This window comes from Phyllosticta capitalensis, assembly GCF_038381095.1.
Source record: "Phyllosticta capitalensis strain CBS 128856 chromosome Unknown BKA78scaffold_5, whole genome shotgun sequence".
Taxonomy (NCBI): Eukaryota; Fungi; Ascomycota; class Dothideomycetes; order Botryosphaeriales; family Phyllostictaceae; genus Phyllosticta; species Phyllosticta capitalensis.
This window is the reverse complement of record NW_027117443.1, coordinates 973,580-990,208: the sequence shown is the minus strand read 5'-3', so window position 1 is coordinate 990,208 and position 16,629 is coordinate 973,580. Positions and strand designations below refer to the sequence as shown.

At 55.2% G+C, this 16,629-nt stretch overlaps 8 protein-coding genes across 8 annotated transcripts; 6 read left to right on the top strand and 2 right to left on the bottom strand.

Annotated features, from left to right (window-relative positions):
* Positions 1–3: 3 nt before the first annotated feature.
* BKA78DRAFT_314059 (P-loop containing nucleoside triphosphate hydrolase protein) lies at positions 4–1,412 on the top strand. Its single transcript, XM_066888431.1, has one exon. The coding sequence runs from the start codon at positions 222–224 to the stop codon at positions 1,266–1,268; it is 1,047 nt and encodes a 348-aa protein (XP_066744237.1). The 5' UTR covers positions 4–221; the 3' UTR covers positions 1,269–1,412.
* Positions 1,413–2,335: 923 nt separating this feature from the next.
* BKA78DRAFT_352732 (uncharacterized protein) lies at positions 2,336–4,348 on the top strand (the record flags this gene model as incomplete). Its single annotated transcript, XM_066891409.1, has 1 exon — positions 2,336–4,348. The coding sequence occupies one exon, from the start codon at positions 2,336–2,338 to the stop codon at positions 4,346–4,348; it is 2,013 nt and encodes a 670-aa protein (XP_066744236.1).
* A 114-nt stretch (positions 4,349–4,462) lies between these two features.
* BKA78DRAFT_133370 (uncharacterized protein) lies at positions 4,463–4,895 on the top strand. The gene has a single exon (XM_066882639.1). It carries the CDS (start codon positions 4,577–4,579, stop codon positions 4,802–4,804), a length of 228 nt encoding a protein of 75 aa, XP_066744235.1. The 5' UTR covers positions 4,463–4,576; the 3' UTR covers positions 4,805–4,895.
* Positions 4,896–5,709: 814 nt separating this feature from the next.
* Positions 5,710–7,277, top strand: BKA78DRAFT_133305 (ubiquinol-cytochrome C chaperone-domain-containing protein). The gene is made up of 3 exons (XM_066882638.1): positions 5,710–5,844; positions 5,919–6,312; positions 6,401–7,277. The coding sequence occupies exons 1-3, from the start codon at positions 5,776–5,778 to the stop codon at positions 6,934–6,936; spliced, it is 999 nt and encodes a 332-aa protein (XP_066744234.1). The 5' UTR covers positions 5,710–5,775; the 3' UTR covers positions 6,937–7,277.
* BKA78DRAFT_250537 (FAD binding domain-containing protein) lies at positions 7,209–8,991 on the bottom strand (the record flags this gene model as incomplete). Its single annotated transcript, XM_066884583.1, has 3 exons — positions 7,209–7,804; positions 7,868–8,451; positions 8,507–8,991. The coding sequence occupies 3 exons, from the start codon at positions 8,989–8,991 to the stop codon at positions 7,209–7,211; spliced, it is 1,665 nt and encodes a 554-aa protein (XP_066744233.1).
* A 953-nt stretch (positions 8,992–9,944) lies between these two features.
* On the top strand, positions 9,945–11,786 carry BKA78DRAFT_369976 (thiolase-like protein; the record flags this gene model as incomplete). The annotated part of the gene is made up of 7 exons (XM_066892670.1): positions 9,945–9,996; positions 10,049–10,215; positions 10,261–10,368; positions 10,418–10,489; positions 10,538–10,882; positions 10,942–11,310; positions 11,360–11,786. The coding sequence occupies 7 exons, from the start codon at positions 9,945–9,947 to the stop codon at positions 11,528–11,530; spliced, it is 1,284 nt and encodes a 427-aa protein (XP_066744232.1). The 3' UTR covers positions 11,531–11,786.
* Positions 11,612–13,747, top strand: BKA78DRAFT_133297 (high-affinity nickel-transport protein-domain-containing protein). Its single transcript, XM_066882637.1, has 6 exons — positions 11,612–12,091; positions 12,146–12,156; positions 12,214–12,286; positions 12,338–12,423; positions 12,473–12,748; positions 12,832–13,747. The coding sequence occupies exons 1-6, from the start codon at positions 11,888–11,890 to the stop codon at positions 13,550–13,552; spliced, it is 1,371 nt and encodes a 456-aa protein (XP_066744231.1). The 5' UTR covers positions 11,612–11,887; the 3' UTR covers positions 13,553–13,747.
* A 128-nt stretch (positions 13,748–13,875) lies between these two features.
* BKA78DRAFT_314041 (putative autophagy protein Atg20) lies at positions 13,876–16,516 on the bottom strand. Its single transcript, XM_066888430.1, has 6 exons — positions 16,284–16,516; positions 15,959–16,227; positions 15,640–15,906; positions 14,539–15,591; positions 14,378–14,491; positions 13,876–14,317 (listed from the first exon to the last, which is right to left on the bottom strand). The coding sequence occupies exons 1-6, from the start codon at positions 16,372–16,374 to the stop codon at positions 14,213–14,215; spliced, it is 1,899 nt and encodes a 632-aa protein (XP_066744230.1). The 5' UTR covers positions 16,375–16,516; the 3' UTR covers positions 13,876–14,212.
* Between the last annotated feature and the right edge of the window lie 113 nt (positions 16,517–16,629).

The following is a 16,629-nucleotide window of genomic DNA, read 5'->3' as shown; positions in this document are numbered from 1 at the left end:
GGAGTCGCATTACCAAGCAAGTGGGCCATGACACAACGGGCAGAGCCGCTGTCGCTGGTACTGTCCCATCAACCATCTCGACTTGAATATTCCTGAAGAAACCTTACCAAGCAAATCGCCACACCCGCCCCATCTGAACTGGCTCAATTTCTCACCCGAACCGTTCAATCTTGCATCGTCGCAAAGCCTCGCCGAAATACCATCTCACTTCTATCGCCACCATGGCGCCTTCACTCGAAGAACCCATCCCGCCCAGCACAACCGATGGTGCCGCTGCCCTCGAAGCGCCGCTTAAAGCTGCACCGAAGCTTGTCGCACCTGAGCCCGAACACTGTCCTGGACCCGAATCGCAGACGGCCGGCAAGGCAGACTCGTGCGCCGGATGTCCAAATCAAGCCATCTGCGCTTCAGCGCCCAAGGGACCAGATCCAGACATACCAATCATTGCGCAACGTCTTGAAGGCGTCAAGCACAAAATACTCGTACTTTCAGGCAAAGGCGGCGTGGGCAAGTCAACTCTGAGCGCCATGCTCGCCCACGCATTGGCTGCGAACCCAGCCAGCAGCGTCGGCCTCATGGACACAGACATTTGCGGTCCAAGCATACCAAAGATGATGGGAGTGGAAGAGGAGAGCATACACGTCACGAGCACTGGCATGGAGCCCGTCTGGGTCAGCGACAATCTGGGCGTCATGAGCGTACAGTTCATGCTTCCCAATCGCGACGACGCCGTCATCTGGCGCGGACCCAAAAAGAATGGGCTCATCAAGACCTTCCTCAAGGATGTTGAGTGGGGAGAGTTGGATTTCTTGGTGGTAGACACGCCGCCAGGGACAAGCGACGAGCACCTGAGCGTCAACAGCTTTCTCAAAGAGGCGGGCGTCGACGGCGCGGTACTGGTGAGCACGCCGCAAGAGGTCAGCCTGCTGGACGTGCGGAAGGAGGTTGATTTCTGCCGGAAGGCGGGCATCAGAATACTCGGCATTGTGGAGAACATGTCGGGTTTTGTGTGTCCAGGCTGTCGGCATCAGAGCCAGATATTCAGACCGACAACCGGGGGCGCGAGGAAAATGGCGGAGGACGAGGGCATCCCCTTCCTCGGCGCTGTGCCTCTGGACCCTCGAATCGGCATGGCGTGCGACTACGGAGAAAGCTTTTTGGATGCATATCCGGACAGTCCTGCATGCAAGGGCATCAAGGAGGTCGTGCGCAGGGTTGGAGAGGAGATAGGGTATACAGCGGATGAGGTTCTGCCTGAGGATATGTAGAGGGAGAGGACGTGTGGTTGTCTACGATATTACGGCATTTGTACAGCGGCATATGGGAGGCGTTTGGATTTCGGATTTTAGTCTGGATGGATTTGACAATATACCCAAAGCAGTTCGAGCATGCAACTGAATAGAAATTTCCTCATGCTACCGTACGCCAGCGCGGTGTTGGTGATCCCAACAAGGCACCGGGCAGTCATACAGCGGAATCCCGCACCCGACCAATGAGAACAAAGCCCAGTGCGTCTACGCTTTCCTTACGCGCCCAGCCTCCAGTCGTCGCTTCTTCAGCTGCCTGAAATGTCCATCAATCCGCATCGAGAGACCTACATCTCATCGTTGCCTGGCTGCTGAGGCCTTGCACACGCCGGCCCATGATCTTGGCTTCTTACTTCACCAGGCACTTCACGTCGATGCCTTGTGAAGCCTGCTGATGCAAACCTACGTGACCTCGCGTCGACGCATCACGCGCCGGCTCATGCGAACTTACCAACTCCTTGTTTGCAGCCCATTTCACCTTCGACATCTTTCAGTCGCCTCTCCCTTACCTGATCCAACATCAGCTTCATGACCACACTCCACTCGCTTGCATCGAGTCGCTCACCTAGGCGCAGTGTGCATCCTGCCACTGGCTGCAGTCCAACATGGCCCGTCTCCGCAACTATATGCGGGCCTCTCCTCTAGTCGACATCTCACACGATGCTCCCAGTTCATCCCAGAGGCAATCCCATCATGACACAGAAAGCATCACCCGATCACGGTCCAGGCCTTCAAGCAGGCGTCGGTCAACCTTGACGTCGGAGGCAGCATCCCCAACCTCTTCGCCCAGGAGCTACAAAATTTTAAAAGGCGTGGCCCGCAAAGGCTACTATGAAGATCGTCACCGAGTCCATGGCGATTACCCTTCAGATGAGGAGCGGGAGGGAGGAAGCGTCCCATGCGAGTCAGAAAGCGATGGCGATGGTCCTATCCTCGAAAGGTCGCCTACAGCGCGCAAAAAGGTGCTACCAAATCCAGCCTCACCTGGTACGGCCAGATCCCGAGAGAAAAAGAGCCTTGCCCTGGCGATGGCTTTTGCAAAACTAAAGGCAGACTACGAATTGAAGAAGTCTCGAGGCGAGGCGACCTTGGAGGATGATGCGAGGTTCGAGCGCGCAGAGATCAAAGAGAGGAGTCGCCTGGATGACCTCGACAAGGAGAAGAGCACCCCGAGAGAGAGTCCAGGAAAGACTGTCTCGACACAAGGCAGGCACGGCATGTTTGGAAGAATTCAGCCTAGTCCTCGGAAATCGTCCCGAGAAAAGGAAATTTTGCAAGAAAACGGGCCAAGAGAGGTTGAGAGCAGCATCCGGGAATCATCGACACTTGGCGCACCAGAGACCCGACCACGCGTCTCATTTGCCCAACAAATGGCAGAGCTCAGAAAGGTTCACAAGCTGCCCCGTCTACCCTCTCCCTACAAATTATCACGATTTTGGGAGGGCTGTGATGTTGACCCCTCGCCGGAATTCATGGCCGAGCACTGGAAATACATGGAGCAATTGGCAAATGAGGGCAAGGAAGACTTTCAGACCAGGGTCCGCCGGTCTCGACACTCGACAACTAGCTCGCCGCTCTCTTCACCCCCTGCTACGACCCCCGAAGATCAAAGCGCGCGCCAAAGTCCCGAGCGTCAGCCTAGACCATCCAACGTCATCTCGCTGGGAACACAAACACATGTTGATTTCGACGCGGGGGAAACTATGATATCTCGAGATGATCTCAAGCAAAAATTTCGTGGGTTGGCTGGAGAGCTGGGCATCACGATAGACTCCAACGCGGGGGAGACTACGATATCTCGAGATGTTCTCAAGCAAAAATTTCGTGAGTTGGCCGGAGAACTGGGCATCACGATAGACATTGCGGCGTCAACAGACGGGGCCAGTTCGAAGACCCTTGTCCATTCAAGCACTCAAACCAATGTCGTTCAAAAGCGCGTGAATCAGGGTCCACCAGAAGGCGCTACTGAGACGGTTACGAAGAAAGTCCGCATGGACTCGGGTAACAGCGGTGGGGACAGCGATGACGGCAACGACAGCTCCGACATTGACAGTTCTGACGACAATGAAGGCTACAAGACAACCCGAGAGTCAAGAGCCCGAGAGTCAAGAGAAAGTAGCTCTGCATGGGTCCGCAGATCGAACCGGCGGTTCAGCAACGGTACACCACTGTACAGGGCGGACCGGCACCCGGCGGACGAGTTTTTGATTTCTTCGCCTAAGGAGCGAGCCGAAAGTGTTGCCAACAGTGGTGACGATGAGAGCGAGGATGACGAGGTCGTTGTACATTGGCCGAGGAAGTCGTCCCCTCAGCCTCGCACGCCCATCAAAGCCCCGCCGGCAAAGTCCCCTACTAGCAGTTCCACTCCAAAAAGGCGCGGTCGAAAGCCGGGCACTCGAGTCGTCAACGGCAAAGTAGTTTGGCCATCTGGAGATGGCACCCCCAATGGTCACAAGGGACTTGCTGAAACCAGCTCGATGAACAACACAACAACGCCCACACAGACGCAACCAAAATTTGATTTTTCTCCAGCTAGAACAAAGAGGACTCCTATCCTCTCTGATAAGGCCCGAGCCAACGCCATGAATTCGAAGACGGCTTCGACCAGCGGCACTAAAAAAGCGCCTGCGCAAAAGACACGATCCAAAACTGTCGACTCACCTACCGCTGCGAAGGCTACGGCTCCACGATCTGAGCCCAAGAAGAGCGATCAAGGATCTTCTAAGCCCAAGTCTTCAACACCATACACTGCCTCGAAGAGCACAGCTGCGCAGTCCCAGTCGAAAAAGCTGGCAACCAGCTCCTCGGACCCCAGGAGGTCCAACACTCCCAATGCAGCACCGAATCAGATGAGAATCGTCAACGGTTTCCTTCGGGGAGGTACCGAGAACGAACTAGAGTCGTCGTCAGAAGTGACCATGCACAACAGCGATGCCAAAAAGAAGAAATTCTCATTTAGTGTGCCGAATCGAAGCTCGACCCCCGAGTTTCCTAAGGGCTCTCGTCCTGTGAACCTGAACAGGACTCTCTTCCGTCCTTGAGCTTCATGGGTGCTACGGTTCCTGCTGGCACCGTCCTTTTGGGCTCTCTTACCTCTCCTGAGTGACCCTCGCCGCTCGACTCCTCCGTATACTCCTATCCTTGCGTCATCACGCCTCTCTCCCCTGATATTATCTGGTTTTGGCACGGCACGGCGTTGCAGGGGAAAGGCGAAATTGAAATATACCCTCACCCTTCACGATTTATGGTTTCATTGCTTACTTGCTCTCATGGTTTCTACTACTCTTTTGGCGCTTCACTTCCTTGGGTCTTTGCTCTGGCGTTTTCCCCTGCTCTCAAAGCTTGCTATCAGACTTGCTCGACAACGATCAAAAATCTCGCTTCTCCAACGACGGGAGTCAATGGGATGGGATCGGACGGGGGTTTGCGGAGCTGATGGATATGGGCGCGATATGGCTTTTAACGGCGCGGCAGTCACGACCGAGCGAGAGAATTGAGGCGCTCGGTGCGTCTCATTAGGGTTTCCTCAATTATTTACCTAGAGATAGGGCCTATCTGCCTATTCAAATTGAACAAGTTGGTTTAGAGGTTGTGGGACGTTGGTTTGTGCTTTGACTGCTTTTGTCCTCTGCCATTGTGGTCGTGCGGACTCGCTCTACCTCATCTACAACACGTACCCAAAGCTGGAAGAACGAGGTCGCTACGAGATCACAATCGAGGATCGGGGATACCTTTCATACGAAATGCTACCCGAAGGTCAAAGGTCGTTCGCCAAAATCAAGAATCCCCCGAGTAGAACACTTTTGCGCGGCAGGGACTACGACACTCCTTTTGGGCTGTGCTTCGACGAGACAGATGATGAGGAAGCTATTCGACGGCCTGTGGAGCTGGCCCGCTTGATTCCAAAACCCGATGAGCCTGGCTGCTTGGGATTGACCGTGGTGCACGGCACAGGGCAAGATTTGGACTACCCTGACCGTGATTCGCAACAGAGCACACGATACAACGTGTACCACTGATGAAGTCTCGAGGCCATGATCACCATGATCAAAGAGTCGGTCGACCTGTATAGGAATTCCCAAAGGATGCTACTATTAGCCGCGCCCTGGAATGCCTGCTCGAGCAGGGATCTAAATCGATGGCTCGAGCAGGGCAAAAGAATTTGGAGGCGCGCAGAGTTATTGCCCACAAAGAAAGTTCCAAAGACGCCATCGACCGACGCAAATTTTGAAAAAGATGTGCGAGTGTGGTTTGTAGAAGGCCAAAATGCGCCGAAGGAAGAAGTGCCAGTGGTGAAGTCATTGATCGGGGTGGCGCCCGTGCAACGCTGCGGCCAGGCACGAGTCGTGTTGCATCAAAAAGTAAGCTCCGCGCTCGACTTTCTTCACCCGAACGGACTGAACTCTCACGTTACTCTCGTTCCTCTCCAAATTGTTCTTCCTTCCAATAAGCTTCTATCAGAGCACCAATGGCTTCACACTTTGCTTGCAGGGCCTGTAGGCGGGCGTTGCAACAGCAGAGCCAGATCTTTGCGCAGGTAAATTCTATCCCTGCCCGACGACTTGTCGTCCTCGGCAGCATGCACAACGAACTTTTTTGACTCTTTGACAGGCAACTCGCCCTGCGCAAAAACGCGCGCTCGCCACGACCGTTTCTCGCGCCGCCAAAATCACGCCCGAGCCGCCCACCACCGCCGCCGGACTGGAAAACAATGACGACCTGTCGAAGCAAAAGGCGCTCAAGGACTCGCCCGCCTCCAAGTCGCCTGCCCCCGAGAACCTTGAAAATTTGGATAGTGCGAGCTTGAGTAGGCGCTTGGCGCAGCAGCTGCGCAAGCATTCGGTGTCGACGACGGAACCGTACGCGGCGTACAGCGGGACCAAGGGCATGTTTGAGGCGTGCGCTAGGCAGGCGGACTACAAGATTGTGAGGGACAAGGACGGCGAGGCACCAACAACAGAGACCGGCGAGGAGCTGGGCGAGGGCGACGGGTGGTGGTATAAGGGTATGTCTTGCTGAACTTTTCCCGCCACGGTCCGGCGCAAAATTGGGCAACGCTTCATCGGCGAGAAAATGGCTGACACCACACGCAGAGCTCGGCCTGACACCGACCTTCAACACCTGGGCACAAGTGACCTTCCTGCACATGTACATCCTGACGACGCGGATCCGGCTGTTCCCCGCAGAGCACGCGCCGACCTGGCACCAGAACCTGATCGACCACTTCTTCTACGAGGCCGAGAAGCGCATGGTCAAGTGGCACAACATCGCCGCGTCGGGCGTGCGCAACAAGTACATGCACGACCTGCACATCCAGTGGCGCGGCGTCGTCACGGCCTACGACGAGGGCCTCGTCAAGGGCGACGCTGTCCTGGCGACGGCCCTTTGGCGCAACTTGTACAAGGCCGAGGAGATTGATGCGCGTGGCTTGGCTACGCTGGTCAACTACATTCGCGCCAACTTGTTCAAGCTCGACAAGTCGAATGATGCGCTCTTCCTGGGCGGTTTTGAGTTTGACACGGCCGCGTTGCGCGAGCCGAAGTTGGTGGACAAGGAGAGCCCGTGGATGAAGAAGCCGTTTGAAGAAGAGGCCGAGAAGAAGGCCGAGAACAAGGAGAAGAGCAGCTAGACGCTCTACGACCACGTTATCGTGTGAATCTGTAACAATGCGTTTGAAGAGACTGAAGATGGTAACGAAGCATCCACACATCACATTGTAGACATAATCAAAGAACGGCGCAAGGGATGGACGGACGACGGGATTGGGCGTCTTTCAGGGGCACGGATGGGCAAAAGGTAGACACGCTGCTTTGGAGCAATTAAGGACTCGATTCAAGATTCAAATCAGCAAAACCCGCCACCAAACCGCGGTAAAAACAAGATCAACGACGCCAAACACTCCTACAACTCGTCACCATCCCCAGCTCCAAGCACCCCAAACCGACTGCCCCTGCCAGCCACGAAATCCAACGCCTCCTGCTCGCCCTCTGCATACTCGTCTCTCTCATCCGCACCGCCAAAGCTCTGCGGGCTGGCCTTGTCAAGCAGCTCTTCCACTGCCCACGCCACGCGTTCGGCACCCTGTCGCGCGCCGCCCAGGTTTCCTGCCGCCGGCCCCAACCTCAACCCGGCCATCCTTCCCGTCACAAACAGCGGCACGTCGCGCCGCCACATGAGATCGTCCGTCAAGCACGGCATGCCGCCGAAGCCGTCGACGGGATACGACTCGTTAATGGAGCGCAGAAAGGGGAGCGTGGTGAAGTCGGTGTCGATGCCTGTGGCGTAGTAGATGTAGTCGATGGGCGGGAGGGGCGTGGGCGTGGGTGGATTGGTGGACACGGTGTATGTGCGCGTGGAGGCGTCGTAGGAGAGGGAAGAGACGGTCGTGTGCGTGTGGAGAGACAAGCGGCCGGTGGACGCGTGGCGCAAGAGTCTTTTGTGGTATGGTGGGTTGATGGAGCCGCCGTTGCGCGCTTTGCGGATCATGTCCAGGCGGTCTGCGGGAGTGGTCGTGAGCTGTGAGTACTTTTGGGGGAGGCTTCTACGGGTTCATGGCTCACCTTCATCGCTGTCGGCACTCCAGAATATGGCCTGCTCAAAATTGCGGAACTTGCCCGTCCACGCGAGATCAAAGTCAAAGTGCTTGACCTTGACAGCTCCGCGCATGAGATGATACACCTTTTTCACACCCTTGCGGACGGCGAGATCGGTCAGTTGGGCAGACGTGAGGCCGCCACCGACAATCAGTATGTTTGTTTCTTGCTTCGCCTTGATCTTGGCCATGACCATAGGGTCTGGGAATTGTTGAATGTGCATGCTGTGGCACATTTGAGGAGGTGCCTGTCCGTCGACCCCTGACGGAGGAGGGCCTGGGATTCTGGGAGAGTTGCCTGGTCCGACAGCTAGCACGACAGTGCGGGCAAAGTGAATCCCCTTGTCTGTCTTGACTGTAAAGATCTTGTCGACGTCTGAGTACTCCCGGACGATGCCGTATTGAATATCTTCGACTTGCTTTTGCTGGACCAGGCCTTTCCTAAGGCCGTACCGCTCGACAAGGCACTCGCAGTGAGAGGTGAAAAGCGGTCTCGAAGGTCTGTAGTAGTCTTTGCGGTCGCGTTCGTCGATGACTACTTCGGCTTGGGGCCTGAAAATTGTCAGGGGACTGCTGTTTTGTACGGGTTTTTGACACTCCCACTTACTTTTGAACTCGCCCCTTGGTCCGCTTCTTTCTTTGGTGTTTGCTGATCTCCTTTCCAACGCAATCTCTGATTTCATCCAATTCGTCCTCTCTCCCCTGCTCGTGTGCATAGGCTAGCAACCCATCGCGATCCGCTGGACAGACGTGGAAGAACATGGGACTGCGCAGGTGACTGATGTCGTATGTCTTGAACAGCCTGTTCCACCGGTTCATCCACTGGTCTCCAGTCGCATCCAATACAAGCGTCGAATACCGGCGGCCAAGCTGGGGCGTAGCCAGTTTGACCTTTCCATTCTTTCGATCCTTGATGCTCATCCGCGCCCCATGCTTTTTGATCCAATGGTATCTTTGGTGCTCTTCGTCTGTAAAAATGGCAGAGGGAGTGTGTTCGCAGAGGCGAGCCGCAACGGCGAGTCCACAGGGCCCGGCGCCGACGATGATGACATCGTGGACTGTAGCGTCTGGAGTGAATGACGTCTGCTCCATAATTCGGTGGGGGTTTCGAGTGCACTCGTGTCCGGATGAGTCGCTGGCTGATACTTTGAAAATGAAGAATAGAAAATGACTGCTCTACAAGCAAGAAGAAGCACGGAAAGATGAGAGAAATGAGTGTGCGACGGTAAGCTACCCGGCCTAAATACTGACACGAGCTACTCGTTTTTTGCCATACGGAATGCTTGAAAAATGACACCTTGATGTCTGCCGCTGCTTAGGGGTCTGTTGGCCAATTGTGGGGACAGCGATTCAAGTACCTGAGCTCTTGCCACTTGAGATAGAACATGACGGGAAAGTGCAGTGGACAAGTTCTTGAGGGTCTGCTCAATGAATGCGAGAATTTTTCCGACATATTGAACGAGAATGTTGGTCGATACTATAAAATTCCATCCGAAGTGGCGGTTCCATTGGCCAGTGGTCTCGGGGTTGAGGAGTAGGAAGTTGAGCACCTTGATGGCTAGCGATGGCCTCTCGGACCGGTGACGCAAAGGGAGATTGGAGAAAAGACGCAAGAACTGAGCAGATGCAACACTGCTTGGTCAGGTACATGATAGGATTCCAGTGAACTGACGATGCTATCCACTCCTCAGCACTGAGCATGGTCCTAGGTTGAAGCCAACAGGAAGTCGACGACAATGTTTATGTCTGCGTAATGTTTTCCTCAAGGCATCTCTTCGTTGAGGAAACGACGATTCTAGCCTACAGTATACAATCAGTAGCTTCGGTCATAGCTGTATATGAGATGGTCTCTCGATGTAGGCCGTGCAAGTTGCGCAGTGCTTCGAATGAAGAGGAGGCACAAGGAAGTGGTCGTGGGCGGAAACCGTGGTGGGCCAATCAGCAGGCAGCGCAGAAAAAAGTAGTGGCCGGTGGTCCGCGACTTCTCCTTCTGACGCCACGGCGTCACGCGCTTCTTTTGACATCAACAAAATCCAAATCATGCCATGCGGAGAGTGGTAGTCACTGGTCTAGGTGCCGTGACGCCTTTGGGGGTTGGTATGAGATGAGTTTATGCAACGACGCGGCTTGAAGCTGACGTGCGTTCAAGGTGTCCCCCGAACATGGTCGCGTCTCCTCAAAGGCCACTGCGGTGTTGTTTCTGTCAAAGATAGAGGCCCGCAATTTGCGGCACTGCCTAGCCAAGTCGCTGCTGTAGTTCCATCCGGACTCAAAAAAGACGGGGGATGGGATCCAAAAGAATGGCTCCAGCCGGGAGTAGGTCTGATCTAGTGCCATGGAACGAAAACTGACGACAGACAGGATGAAAGGAAAATGGCGCTGTTTGCCCAGTATGCCATGGCTGCCTCTCAGGAAGCTCTTGAAGATGCTCAATGGCAACCAAAGACTGACGAAGAATCGGAGGCCACCGTAAAGTGCCTTGCTCACATTGCGGGAGTCGCTCGCTGATCTGGAACAGGGTGTTTACATCGGCTCTGGTATTGGGAGCTTTGATGACGTTTACGAAACATCGGTTGCCTATGAAAAAGGAGTAAGATGGCGGTTCATTCTATTAAACCCTCTGCTGACAGGTGTCAAGGGATACCGCAAAGTCTCACCCTTGTTTGTGCCTCGCCTGCTCATCAACCTAGCCGCAGGCCACATTTCCATGAGATTCGGGCTGAAAGGACCAAACCATGCAGCAACTACAGCTTGCACAACGGGTGCACATGCCATTGGCGATGCTGCTCGTTTCATAGCCTATGGCGATGCGGATGTCATGATCGCTGGTGGCGCTGAATCGTGCATTCATCCACTCGCCATGGCGGGCTTCGCGCGAGCCAGAAGTCTTGCAACTGACTGGAACGACGCACCACACTTGGCATCAAGGCCATTTGATAGGAGCCGAGCAGGCTTTGTCATTGGCGAAGGCGCTGGTGTCGTGGTTCTAGAGGCAAGTTGATTGCTTCTCGTCACAACAACAGTTTTTGACGTATTCCCCAGGAACTTGAGCATGCAAAGGCACGTAATGCAAAGATTTACGCCGAATTGAAAGGCTATGGACTTTCCGCAGACGCGCACCACATGACTGCGCCTCGAGGAGACGGAGAGGGTCCTTTGCGAGCCATGAAGAGAGCGCTGAAGAATGCAAAGCTTCCACCAAAGGCTGTGGACTACATCAACGCCCACGCTACCTCGACGTTGCTAGGAGATGCAGCCGAGAATGCTGCAATCAAGTCTCTGCTGCTGGGACATGAAGGGCGCACCAAAGCTTCAACCATCAACGTCAGTAGCACCAAAGGTGCAATAGGCCACCTGCTTGGCGCTGCCGGTTCTGTCGAAGCCATTTTCACGATTCTTGCACTGCATCACGTAGGTTTCGAAGCTCGTTTGCACTCTTCGCATGGCTGACTTTTGCCAGGGTATTCTTCCCCCGACCCTGAACCTGGATGCTCCTGGAGATCCTCCGGAGGACTTTGACTGCAACTATGTAGCCAAAACAGCACAGAAAAAGAGCATCGAAGTCGCGCTCTCGAATTCGTATGGATTTGGGGGCACCAACGCGAGCCTTTGCTTCAGCAAATTTCGATAGCGGTCGAACCTCCGTAGACAGGAATAAAGCTAGCCATCAGGAAGAAGCCGCCACCGTTTGCAGCTGAATAATTTTTTCCCTCCTTCGCTGAGCTCCGAGCTTGACATTTGCGAATTACTCGGGACTTGCCCGGATTGGATAGATAACAGCCTCTAGCGCAATCTTGGCGGAGCGGTCAACCCCACCATCTCCACGCACAGTTTAGTACCAGAACTCGCGACTCCAGCTGTGCCTCACAAGATAAATTTGTTCTTTCGCCATCCTCGAGCATGCCGTTTGTTTTGGGGGCTTGACGCGTGGAAATTTTGTCGACGCGTCCGTGCAATACAGCTCACCCGCGGACTATTTGTCAAGAAAATGGCGGCACCTCTTCAGCAATACCCGTCGTCTGACGGCGCATCACAGGAAGAGCGTGGTTTTCTCACCAATGTCTCGAAAAAGGCAGAGGTCTATCATGGACGCGTTCCATATCTGAGGAAGCTACCGTTTTCCTCGATTTCGGTGATCATCGCTGTTGCTGTTGTCAACATTTTGCTCTGGGTTGCTGTCGGCGTGGTCCTGGTAAAATGCTCCCCCGCATCCCTGGCGAGCGTATGGCTGACTTGATTGCGACAGCATTTTCATCCGTACGAGCACCTCAAAATCCCAATGCATTGCTGTCTCTGATCTCTGATCTCTTTTAGTGCTCTCATCTCCACTGCGGTTTTGTCGTACACCCTGGGGCTACGTCATGCCTTGGACGCCGACCACATATCTGTCAGTCGGCCAATGAAGCTTTTGGGAAGACTCCCCAACTGACCATCCTAGGCCATTGACCTGATGACAAGAAGACTCATCGCCAGCGGCCAACGCCCCGTCACCGTTGGCATGTTCTTCTCTCTCGGACACTCAACGTACACCCTCTCTCCAACGTCATGCGATGCCAATCTGACACACCTGCAGAATCGTCATCATCACGTCCATTGTGGTTGCAGCCACAGCCTCCGCTGTCTCATCCAAATTCGACAGCTTCTCGCGCGTTGGCGGCATCATTGGCACGTCGGTATCAGCCGCCTTCCTTATCCTGCTCGGCGTATTGAACGGCTATGTCTTGTACAAGCTGATCAAACAGCTGCGCCAGGCCATTGCTATGCAGCCGGGCGAGGAGCAAGATTTCAAGATCCAAGGAGCCGGCTGTCTATTCAATGTCTTGAAAGCCATGTTCAGGCTCATTGATCGGTACGCACTTCCCCTCTTTCCATCCTTCCGCCGTGCCCTCCAAGTGGCCCCTGAAATCCACCAAAACTGACATCGCGCCGCAGCCCCTGGAAGATGTACCCTCTCGGCATTCTCTTCGGCCTAGGCTTCGACACATCCTCGGAAATCGCACTGCTGGGCATCTCGTCCATCCAAGCCGCGGCGGGCACGTCCATCTGGCTGATCCTGCTGTTCCCGCTGCTCTTCACGGCCGGCATGTGCCTGCTCGACACGACCGACGGCGCGCTCATGATGGCGCTCTACACATCGACGTCGCTCGCCCGCGACACGCTCGCCGTGCTGTACTACAGCATCGTGCTGACCGCCATCACCGTCATCGTCGCCCTCGTCGTCGGCGTGCTGCAGCTGCTGAGCTTGGTGCTCAACGTCGCGACCCCCACGCCCACCGGCCCCTTTTGGGACGGCGTCGAGCGCGCCGGCGACAGCTACGAGATCATCGGCGGTGCCATTTGTGGCACGTTTGTCGTCGGCGGCGTGGCCAGTGTGCTGCTCTATCGCCCCTGGCGCCGCCGCGTCGATCGCTGGAGGGCCGCGAACGCTGTTGCTGCCGAGCGTCCGAGCGATTCAGACGACGGTGGACGGGACCACGAGCAGCCGCAGCCGTACACCGATGATGTCGAGAACCAGGACCAGCAGTACGGCGCGCCGATGCTCGTCGAGCGACAAGGCGATGACGGGGAGGCGGGCAAGAAGGGCAGCCAGAGCGCGGCAAAGGGAGATGCGGAGCGCGTGTCTATCCACGAAGTCCGTGGCGAGAGGGCTTGATGGGCACCCTTGTCGATGTGTTTCCTAACCCTGGTTGGTTCACCTCGATGGCGGAGGGCTCACAGGGAGCTGCTGACCGCGATTGCTGATTTCGTGCAAGGTGAGCGTGCTCGAGCCGAGTTGCCAGGCGTGGACAGACTCTTGAGTCAAGCACATACCTCGAAGTTCCAGTTGCATGTACCTGGACTGGTAGGGGGTGGGTGCTGAGTATCGTCGAAACTGAGCACACGACAAGTGCGCGCAAGAAGGGGGTCGGTGGGAAACCCGCGATCCAGCATTGCCCAGAAAGACATAGAATCCAGGGGCAGCCAAAGCAGACGTTATAGCATGAATTCATCATATACATTTTCCACTGCGCTCCACAAACGAGCCAAGCCCAGCTAGGAGGGGTCAAGAATCGATCCTCTCTCGTCCATCGTCCACCACCCCATTATTAATCCCACTTGCCCGTCTGGCCATCTCCCTGCCTGCCGCTCCGCTTCCCAGCCATGAGGACGTGAGCAGGCAGGCCATCATGACCGACGCAGAGCAAAAGCTGCCAAGAAAGAGCCCGTCCATACGAGCCACACCAAACTTTCCCGAATACTTTCGTGACAATCGATAAAAAAGCGTAAGAAAAAGGTGGTATCGTCCTCGTCGGTCCTACTACTGCTGCCGCTGCTATTCGGTGGCGGCGGCCTCGATGTGTTGAATTTCTTGTTTGGCCTCCTCCCATGACTGCTGGTTGCGCTTTGCCCATTCGATGTGGCATTTTGCAAAGGAAATCTGGTACGTGTTAGGTGGATCCGAAAAGAGAAGATTAGGGCAGGGAAAGATTGAACATACCATATAGCGCCTGAGGTCGTTCTCCTTTTCTGCCTGGAATCTCTTCAGGTCTCGCAAGACGCCAACGCTGGCATCCTTGACATCTTTCTCTGCCACTTCCAAGGCTTGCTCGAGCTGGACAGGTCAGAAAAGATCTCTAAAATCACAACAAAGTGGCCTACCTGAGTGAGGCTTTCCTTGGTCTTGCCAATCTGATCCCGTCGCGTCCTTTCAGGGTCAACATCAACAATGCCTTGGAAAGCGTGGCTGACTCTGCCAAAGAGTTTTGTGGCGACAAAGTTGCCGCTGCCCGTCTTTTTGTGGACAGGCGATGAGGGCTCCGATGTCTGTGGAGCGCCTTGAGAAGCCGATGGAGGTGGATAGCCCTCGCCGTGTGTAGGCGGAAAGTCCGAATCGATTGATGCTGTATCCTCTTCCCTGGGCCGGTCGTTGCTGTTACGGGAGGCTGACGAGAGTGACCTTCTAGGTGGCGCTGTCGACGCCCCCGTTTGGCTGAGGTACTGCTCAATGCGCTTTGCTTCGGCCTCACTCTGCTCCAAAGACTTGAGCAAGTTCCTCTTCTTGTCCAACTCATCCTTGGTCATTTCTTCTTGGACTCTCTTCAGGATGCGGTAACGCAAGACATCTCGCACGATCCCGGCGAATTGCGCGCTCTCGCGCATTGGCTCAGCGAAGCTCGCGCTTAATGTCGAAGAGAGTTCAGCAGTCGCAATGTAAGTGGAGTCGACGGCTTGTCCCATTTTCTCAATGGCCTGGGAGAGAGTGCGCGATTGTTCGTTCAAAGCGAAGGCATTGTATCTGGCACCCAGCTCTGCCATGTCGTCGCCCCACAAGTTCAGGTGATTCAGGAGGCGACGGTTGACCTTTTCCATGCTCCCTTGCAGCAAGTGCTCCAGCTCTTTTGACGACGCCTCAAAATTGACAAAATAAGGATCAAGCTCTTCTTCTGACAGATTCTGCGACGTCGGTGGGAAGCGACCAAAAACCTGAGGCCCAGGTATCGTGTGCGCAGCTGTTGACGGTTGAGCATTGTGCAATGGTGGAGAGGTAGGTGTGCCGCTGGAGGACGAACCACCTGCAGATTTGAGCTTCGCCGAGATAGCTGGTACAGGGAGATACATGTGGCCTGGGGTTGGGTTCGCTGCGTCTAGCGGCGGGACCTTCAAGCGGTTGGGAGGCAGAGACGCCACTGGGTGCGAGTGGAGAACCTCGCTCTATGTTTCGTCAATATCTTGCAGATTTGCCGCAGTGAGAGTGCTTACCCAGCTGACGTTGGGATCCAGGAACCTCCACCATACGCCGTCTTCCCGTACTTCCTTCATTTTGCGACAGCGATTCAAGAACACGGCCAACATCCTCTTGCGCAGCTCGATTATTCCTTGATCCTCCTTGGCTTTCATCGGTTTTGCGACATAGTCCGCCGGGGTGTGCTTTTCAGGAATCGGCGGAATGATAAGAGTGGGATGCAGGTTGACGAGCGTTTGTCGAAGCGACGCAAACTCCGAATACCTGCGGCGCGCCTCGAGATCCTGGTGTGCAGTCTCAGCATCGATCCAAGAAGATACTTGGGGTTGCCATTACTCCTGTCCTGATGGTATACACAATGTACTTGCCTCCGCCTTCGGAGTTCTTTCCCGCAGATGTGATGAGAATAGGCAGATCGGGGTTCTCGTATAAGATTTGCTCAATGCGACTGTCATATCCACCCTTCTTGGGTTCAATGCGCCGCTCCTCCTGTGGTTCATCGTCGTATTCGACATCGCTCAAGTCGCGTCGTTGGCCGCCCAGGTATTCCGGTGAATCGAAAGGCGGCGGGGACGAGGCCTCCGATGGAGGGGTCATGGACCGAACTGGAGCTATATCAGGCCCGCATGTTCAACATATGACAGAGGCAGGATGATCTTACAACCACCGGGCGAGCCGACGTGATGCTGTGAAGGTGAGGTATCATGGCGCTCGAACGAGCCGTACGGGTTGTTGTCTTCGTCGTCCCACATGACGAATGGCAGAGGGTCGCCAGCGAGGATTGCGGAGGTGAGGGTGTACGGTGACGCGACGGTGGAAGAGCTGTGTGCAGCAATCGACTGGTAGAGAGCTGAGCTGTAGTAGAGATGTTGGCCGAGAACCTGGGGAATGGGGCTGGCGGTTGAAGCGAGAGGTGACGTCTGTCGCTAGCGCGTTCGCGGAAGACGAGGTAAGCCGCCCGTGCTCTCTTCCCGCCCTGCTACCCTGTCTGCAGCTGTTGCCTAATC

Excerpts from the sequence above, each read along its gene's own strand:
- BKA78DRAFT_133370 (XM_066882639.1), top strand. The coding sequence starts at position 4,577 with ATGGTTTCTACTACTCTTTTGGCGCTTCACTTCCTTGGGTCTTTGCTC.
- BKA78DRAFT_133297 (XM_066882637.1), top strand. The coding sequence starts at position 11,888 with ATGGCGGCACCTCTTCAGCAATACCCGTCGTCTGACGGCGCATCACAG. Across the intron at positions 12,424-12,472 it reads TTCTCTCTCGGACACTCAAC|AATCGTCATCATCACGTCCA; the intron begins GTACACCCTCTC and ends ACACACCTGCAG. Across the intron at positions 12,749-12,831 it reads ATGTTCAGGCTCATTGATCG|CCCCTGGAAGATGTACCCTC; the intron begins GTACGCACTTCC and ends ATCGCGCCGCAG.
- BKA78DRAFT_133305 (XM_066882638.1), top strand. The coding sequence starts at position 5,776 with ATGGCTTCACACTTTGCTTGCAGGGCCTGTAGGCGGGCGTTGCAACAG. Across the intron at positions 5,845-5,918 it reads AGAGCCAGATCTTTGCGCAG|GCAACTCGCCCTGCGCAAAA; the intron begins GTAAATTCTATC and ends ACTCTTTGACAG. Across the intron at positions 6,313-6,400 it reads CGACGGGTGGTGGTATAAGG|AGCTCGGCCTGACACCGACC; the intron begins GTATGTCTTGCT and ends CACCACACGCAG.
- BKA78DRAFT_314041 (XM_066888430.1), bottom strand. The coding sequence starts at position 16,374 with ATGTGGGACGACGAAGACAACAACCCGTACGGCTCGTTCGAGCGCCAT. Across the intron at positions 16,228-16,283 it reads CGTCGGCTCGCCCGGTGGTT|TTCGGTCCATGACCCCTCCA; the intron begins GTAAGATCATCC and ends ATATAGCTCCAG. Across the intron at positions 15,907-15,958 it reads TGTATACCATCAGGACAGGA|GATCTCGAGGCGCGCCGCAG; the intron begins GTAATGGCAACC and ends ACTGCACACCAG.
- BKA78DRAFT_314059 (XM_066888431.1), top strand. The coding sequence starts at position 222 with ATGGCGCCTTCACTCGAAGAACCCATCCCGCCCAGCACAACCGATGGT.